Raw genomic sequence first — 7,229 nt, 5'->3', positions numbered from 1 at the left:
AGGATCTGACTGGAGCATAAGCAGAAGAGGGTTCGGCTCCATGGGGTTTCCAGAGCCTGAACTGAGCCTTAAACCAGGCACTTACTGGGGTGGAGCCCCTATCTCCTGGCAGGGAAGGATGCCTACGCTAGGTTCCATAGCCCCGGACCATTTCTTTTTTTTAAATTTTTTTTTTCAACGTTTATTTATTTTTGGGACAGAGAGAGACAGAGCATGAACAGGGGAGGGGCAGAGAGAGAGGGAGACACAGAATCAGAAACAGGCTCCAGGCTCTGAGCCATCAGCCCAGAGCCCGACGCGGGGCTCGAACTCACGGACCGCGAGATCGTGACCTGGCTGAAGTCGGACACTTAACCGACTGCGCCACCCAGGCGCCCCCTCCCCGGACCATTTCTTATGGGACTCCAAAGTACTGGCGAAAAAGGCTTTCATTTCACATTACCTTTCCTATCATCATAGAGGCAACCTAAGCACGTCACAGAAAACGTAAAAACAAAATAAACAACACCTAAAGCTTTGAATCCAATTCTTAGACAGTTTCCTCCAAGCAGATGACTCCTCCTTTTCAGAGGCTGCGCAACACTGAGAAAAGGGCAGTTACGGTTCAGCGTAGAGGCTGGGCACATTTCAGATCTGGGAGTCGGGAGCACAGGAAGGGGTCCGGGGACAGGCAGCAGGCAAAGTTTCCGGATCAGAGCTAGAAGTGCACCTGACACTCAGAGGCATGGCCGCTGCTCAGACTCCCCTCCGTCCCTCAGTAAAGGGCCCCGTGCCAGCCTCTACCAGCTCGCCAGCAGCCTGCCAGGAAAAGGTGCTCACCTTGACAGGGAAGCACTTGTGTGTGTTTTGTCTTAATTGCTTGACCGGTCTCGTCTGAGACGCCCTGTCCGCGTGGGGCCCCCTCCTGCCCCAGCGAGCACTTCCCCCTGCCTCCCCCACCACCACCCAGGGTGCACGTGTGGGCACACCGAACCTTTTTGACACGCTGGCTCTGTGCCCAGCAGGAATTACTAAAGTTGCCACCTCTGGAGCTGGCACTCTGCCGTCTCACCCAGGGTAAACTGTGCAACACATTTCTTTCATTCCGTTTGCAAGGGGAAATTAAATTGAGGAATGAAGTCTAACCCAAACCTGGCATGCAAAGACTTGACCTTTGTTTTGAATACACTTAATGAGGCTGAAACCAGACTGCGTGGCCTCCAGCTGCCTGAGTCTCCATTCGGAGCCTGGAAAAGATGGGCAGCGGGAGGAGGTGGGGGGAGGGGCGGGTGCTGGGACCACGAGTACAATGGAGCCACAGTGTCCTAGAGCAGGTAGTCCCCGAGGCAGCGAGCTGGCTGGATCTACTGACCTCGGAGGTGTCCTTGGGCTTAAGGAGGCTCCACTGACCCGCTCCCAAGCATGCTCTGCCCACCTGTGGGCCCTTCCCCCTCTCCATCCTCACCAGCTGGAAGGAGATGATTTCCTTGACAATATGTGAGGTTGTATTGTTTTGTGGGAATGTAAGGGCTGTCTTAGTGGATCTGTCAGGCAAGGCTAGGCTTCGGTAACAAAATAACCCTGCCATCTCAGCGCCTTAACACAGTGAAGATGTGTGTCCCAATCTTTCCAAGTCCGAGGCTAGTGGGGCAATAGCTTCCACCAATAGCTGCATCTCCGAGGTTGCCAGAGCAGGTGAAGGGAACTGAGGTTAATATAAGATGCTCTTAGAGGACAGGGTCTGGAAATGTTCTCCATCACCTCCCCTCTCATTCTATCTGCCTGAATTCAGACGTGGGATTCCCAACTTAACTGCAAGGGAGGCATGGGGAGGTCTTCCTGGGTGGTCGGAGAGAAGACACGGTGTGGTGAGCTTTGCAACATCATCTCTGCCACACTTATGATCCAACCTAGGGAAATCGTGGCCCTGAGGTGCTGATAATTCGGAGGAGCCTTGCAGGTGAATGTTGGGAAACAAGAGTCTAAGCTGTGGGGCCTGGCTAACCCTGGACATGCAGAGGTTCTGTTCTCCTTCTGAGCCATCCTCAGAGGCTTCAGGTCTGACTTACCCGGGAGATAGGACATTTCCTTACCCTGATACCTGCATGGAATTTCCAGTCAGAAGACTCAAGTTTTTTGTGTCTGAGCTTCTCACCTTCACACAAATGCATTCATCTGTTCTGGAAACATTAAGCGATTAAGAAAAAATAAGCATTTGTTTGTTCATTTAGCAAATGTGTACTGAATACCCTTCTATGCCAGACATTGTGTTAGGTGCAAGGATTACAAAGACAATAGACCTGGGACTGTTCTCAAGGTAGCAAATATACCACAGCCGTTGATGCTGGGAATGGGGTGGGCACCAGGTACCCGGGGTGGGGCTAGAAGAGGACTTCTTGCCTGATCTGGAGGAGGTGGGTCAAGGCAGCCTCCTAGAAGAACCAGAGCCTGAACTGAGTCCCAACAGACATGTGGGGCTTGGCCATGGGAAGAGTGGGAATCCATTCCTGGCAAAGGAGCAACATTGACTCGGACCCCAAGCAGAGAGAGAGCTGATGCCTTCAGAAACCAGTGGGGCATCGCCTCTGGGGTGGGAAGGTGAATGGTGACGCTGGAATCCTCAGGTGTCTCCTGGGCCATGCTGAGAGGTCTGGACGTTATTCTGAAGGATAGGATTTAAAGCAGCAGAGTAAAGTATGGTGATCAGATTTGTGCCTTAAAAAAACCACATGGGCAGTTGGGTGGAGAATGGGTAAGAAGGGCAAGACCAGAACAGGGACACTGGTGGAGATAATCTTTGTGAGTCGGTGGTGGATGTGCAGAGGGAGAGGGGGCAGATTTGAGAAGCAGCAGGGGTCATAGAATCAAAGACCTCACTGTTGAACATGTGGATGGACATGGGGAAATGGGGTGGCTTTCCCTGTGAGAGGGAATCCCTGAGAATGAGTGGGCAGAAGAACAATGAGTTAATTCTGGGACCTACGGTGTTGAGGTACCTGTGGGGCAACCATGTACTGGTATACTTCAGACTCTAGAACAGTAGTTATGGCACTTAGGACGGACAGGGAGCTGGAAATGTAGCCTTGAGGGTCATCAGGAAAGAGATGACAGTTGACGAGATTGTCCAGGGAGAGTGTGTAGGGTGGGACAAGATGTGGGGGAAATGGGGACCCCCAAGAATGAGCCGAGAAACAGGAGCTTGCCAAGGAGACTACTAAGGAATAGCAGAGACGTAAGAGGAAAACAAGGAGAGAGCATGATGATGCCTTGGAAGCCACAGAGAAGAGGTTTCTAGAAGGAGGGAGAGAGAGATCAGCCGTGCCAAATGTGAGAGGGGTTGAGAGAGACAAGGTGTGAGTGTCCCGTGGGATTGAACACACAGGTCACTCATGACCTCGGTGAGAACAACTCCCAAGGACTGGCCAGAGCAAAAGCCGCATCAGAACAGGTCACAGTGTGGGCAGGAGGGAGAAAAGTGATGAGAGCTATTTAAACAACTCTCTTAAGAGTAGTCTGTGAGGGGGTGGTCAAAGGGGGATTCATTTTTATGAATCATTTTTTATTATGTAATATTGGATAGGTGAAACAGTAATGTGGTGGCAGCAGGTAAGCCATGAAGCATAACGATAAAATAAACAACAATGAGCCCCATGTCTGTTTTAGGAGGTCAAGGTCAGCTCTGCTTCGGTGTGCCCCTTGTGTCTGGCAGAGGGCACGGTGCCCAGGGAGGGCACAGTGGCTGCCAGGGGCCCCCAACCACCCAAGCAGAACAAAGGTAGCAGGTCACGAGGGTTGGGCCGGGGCTCTGGCTCTGTGGCACTAGAAGCTGGCAACTAGACCTGCTGTGCAAGGACCACAGTAGAGTCAGGTACAAATTTTTAAAATAGGGCAGCCAGTCCATCCACTAGCCAGTCACTCCAGAGCCCCCCACCATGACCCAGCTGGATTTGCAGGATAGGAAAATGAGCCGGGAGCTCTCCCTGACCCCCAGGAGCTCACACCCCAGACAGGAAGTGGTTGCAGAGCAGGCCAAACCACACCTGAGCAGTGACCGGAGCTGAGGATGTGATGTGCAAGGCAGACACCCGCCCTCCCCAGGCCGCCACCTGTGCCCTGACTCTGCCGTCACCTCTCCCCTCTGCCTCAGCCTTGCTGCCACCTCTCTGGCCGAGTCAGCCTCCCCGGTATCTTTCCATCCTTGGTGACTGAGGGTAACAGCGGGTCCGGGCCGGTCAAGGAACCAGGCAACTCACTGTAATTCTGAGCAAAACCCAGTTCTCACACTGCAGGGGGCCCTGCAAGCATCCCGGGTGTCTAGGTCTCCATGACAACACTGAGGGCCTGCCGTTCAGATAGCCACGAAAGTCGCCGGGGGGATGTCTGCTTCACAGGGAGCACTGGGGTCTCTAGTGCCAGCAACTAAATCATAGGGTTATAAAGAACTCTGAACACCCCAGGGCTTCACCCCTTTCCAGACTAGAGCCCTACATGGAGCTACAGTCCGAAGGCCAGAGATCCTGGCCACCTCCTCCCTTCCTCTGACCTCAAGGGAGTCACTTATTCTCAACCAGCTCCCTGATCCATACACTGGGGATGAGCCATGCCCGGCTGGCTCACGGGCTCCAGGGAGGATAATATGAGGTTTATGGAAAGGGCCTTGTCCACTGTGAAGTGAGCCTACAGGTGTGGCCGCTCTCCCCATCATAGGGTTGGGGGAAGCGTGGCCTGCCTGAGGAGTCCACGGGACCTTGTTTTCATGGTGGGGATGGTGGGATAAAATCCCAACCATAATTCAGATGAGCACACACACGTTGCTCTGGGGGAGTATGACACTGCAGAACAAAAAGCATTTCTCTAAATTTTGTGTTAATGCTTATTTATTTTTGAGAGAGAGAGAAAGAAAGAGAGTGAGCAAGAGCAGGGCAGAGAGAGAGGGAGACACAGAATCTGAAGCAGGCTCCAGGCTCCGAGCTGTCAGCGCAGAACCTGACGCGGGGCTCGAACCCACGAACCACGAGATCATGACCTGAGCCGACATCGGACGCTCAACCATCTGAGCCCCCCGGGTGCCCCTGAATCAAAAAGCATTACTCTAAACTGACACTGGGTTCAAATCTTGTCTACTACACTTTTGCCACGTGATCCTGGACAAATCCTTTGTTCCCCCCTCTGTGACGTGGGGCTAGCGATCCATGCGTTGTGGGCTTGCTGTGAATAGGAAATGAGCTGTCGTTGGAAAGCCCTTTTTTGCGCACAGAGCAGGTGCTTCCTCGATGCTGACGGCGTCCCGGCCGGGCTGCTGTGTGACTAAACCGCCCTCCTCTCCGCTCTGTGCCAGCAGGTCCGGCCTCTGTTCCCCTGTGAGGAGCAGCCACGGCCCAGCAAGATGTCCCGGCACCACAGCCGCTTCGAACGAGATTACCGCGTGGGCTGGGACCGCCGAGAGTGGAGCGCCAACGGTACGCATGGGACCACCAGCATCTGCAGCGCCACCGCGGGGGCCGGTGGCGGCTCAGCCAGTAGCCTCAGCGCCCGGCCCGGCCTCTTGCCGCTGCCCGTGGTGCCGTCCCGGCTGCCCACGCCCGCCACCGCCCCGGCTCCCTGCACTACCGGCAGCGGTGAGGCCATCACCAGCCTCGTGGCCAGCTCTGCCTCCGCCGTCACCACCAAGGTAAGCCCGGCGTCCCCTCCGAGCAGGAGCCGAGCAGAGGGTCGTGGCTTCCCCTGAAGGTCTGTGCACCAGTCACTACCTTCTCCAGGGCATTGGCGTCCCTGGGGCTGGGCCGGCCGACGGTTCAAGTGAAAGCTCACATGATTTTGTTTGCCGTAAAGTCTCTCTCTGTGACTAACTTGTAAGACAAGCAGGTGCTGAGGCCATTTGTTGTCTTATGCCATGTTGACAAAGTGCTTTTTAATTTGTGTAGGGACAGCGAACTCCAAGTTGGCAATAAAGATTCCCTAAATAGGTGACTTTAGACCATGCAAGTCCCCCCGCTCCGGGGGCACCAGTGACTTAGGTTTGCAAGAAGGTAGTCACCAGCAGTAAGGCATAAACAGTCATAAATCTACTACTTGGTAACTACTCTGCTGAGAATTGTCCTGTCCACCGTGCCTTCCAAGCCTCAGATAACCCTGTGGATCGCTACTTTTGTCCCCACCTGATGGTTGGGGATACTGAGATACACCAAGTCTGTGAGAGCTGGTCCGAGGCTGGACCTTCGTTGGGGCCCAGGCCTTGGGCCCCAGCAGTCAGCTTCAGGGGCATCATCTCCAGGCCATTCCCTCTCTTCTGGAGGTGGCTCCAGCCTTGGGAATGACCGCAGAAACCAGGCTGCATTACTGACTGAGATACTGAAATGAAAATGTCACCAAGTCTCATGCCTGGCTTCAGGCTGAGCTGGTCCCCCTCACGCTGCTCAGAGCCCCTCAGGTGCCAGGACCTTCCAGGGACCAGGACCCGCACCGGTGGCAGGAAGCCTGTTTATGGCCATCCTGCTTCCTCGGAGGATCAGGGGCTCTGCAGGCCGCCTTTGCCTCGGCCAGCCATTCACAGCCGCCTCCCAGGAGCCAGCGTGTGCGTGCGTGCGTGCGTGCATGTGTGTGTGTGTGTGTGTGTGTGTGTGTGTGTGTGTGTGTCTAGTGTTTTCTTCCCTGCTTTCATAAAAGTTGCGGGAGAAGTTAAAGGCGGGGGAGGCCCGGCGCAGCCATTGTGAGGTGGCCGTGGCGTTGGAAAGCTGCACTCCAGGTGTGCTGTGCCTTTGTCTCTGTGATTTTCAAAACTCCCTTTCAGCCCTGCTTCCCATTAATAACTGAGCGCTGCCGGCCCAGAGCCCAGCGGAGGCCCGAGACAATGGAGCTATTGGAGGCCAGCTCGGAGCACACTGACATCTTGCTGCAGTGCCTTATTGATTTTATTTTCCTGTTATGAAAACACCTCCCCACTGAGATGGGGAGGGAAGGAATGTTGGATGCAGGAGAGGAGATGGAGAGTTATTTGGGCACGACGCCCCCAGACCAGCCAAACGCATTCGTCCCCTGGGCACCAGCCCCCAGAACTTCCCCAATGCAGCGACCTCTGCCCGGTGGAGCCAGTCGGCTGCCCCGCCAGCCACATCTGGCGGCCACTCAGAAGGCCAGCTGTTGGCCATCTGGACAATGGCAGCTTCTGGAGCTGACCGCTGGGGGCTCCGGGTCGGGAGAGAGAAGCTGGACCTGGGAGCCCGCTTGACGATTTCTGCCCTCTCTGGATG

The 7,229-nt window shown here is 54.8% G+C and overlaps 1 protein-coding gene across 1 annotated transcript in view; it reads left to right on the top strand.

The window, feature by feature from the left end:
* The first annotated feature begins 5,365 nt into the window (after positions 1 to 5,365).
* The window catches only part of KLHL29 (kelch like family member 29), a 142,968-nt gene continuing 141,104 nt past the window's right edge, over positions 5,366 to 7,229 (top strand). The window contains exon 1 of the mRNA XM_047069284.1: positions 5,366 to 5,650. Coding sequence (XP_046925240.1) covers positions 5,366 to 5,650 — 285 coding nt within the window. The remainder of the gene's footprint in view (positions 5,651 to 7,229) is intronic.

The sequence above is a fragment of the Lynx rufus genome, unplaced genomic scaffold, assembly GCF_022079265.1.
Source record: "Lynx rufus isolate CCGP_SWC_20201006 ecotype Redwood Valley unplaced genomic scaffold, mLynRuf1.p SCAF_8, whole genome shotgun sequence".
Lineage (NCBI taxonomy): Eukaryota > Metazoa > Chordata > Mammalia > Carnivora > Felidae > Lynx > Lynx rufus.
The sequence above is the reverse complement of the archived record's forward strand: the minus strand, read 5'-3'. Positions and strand labels throughout refer to the sequence as shown.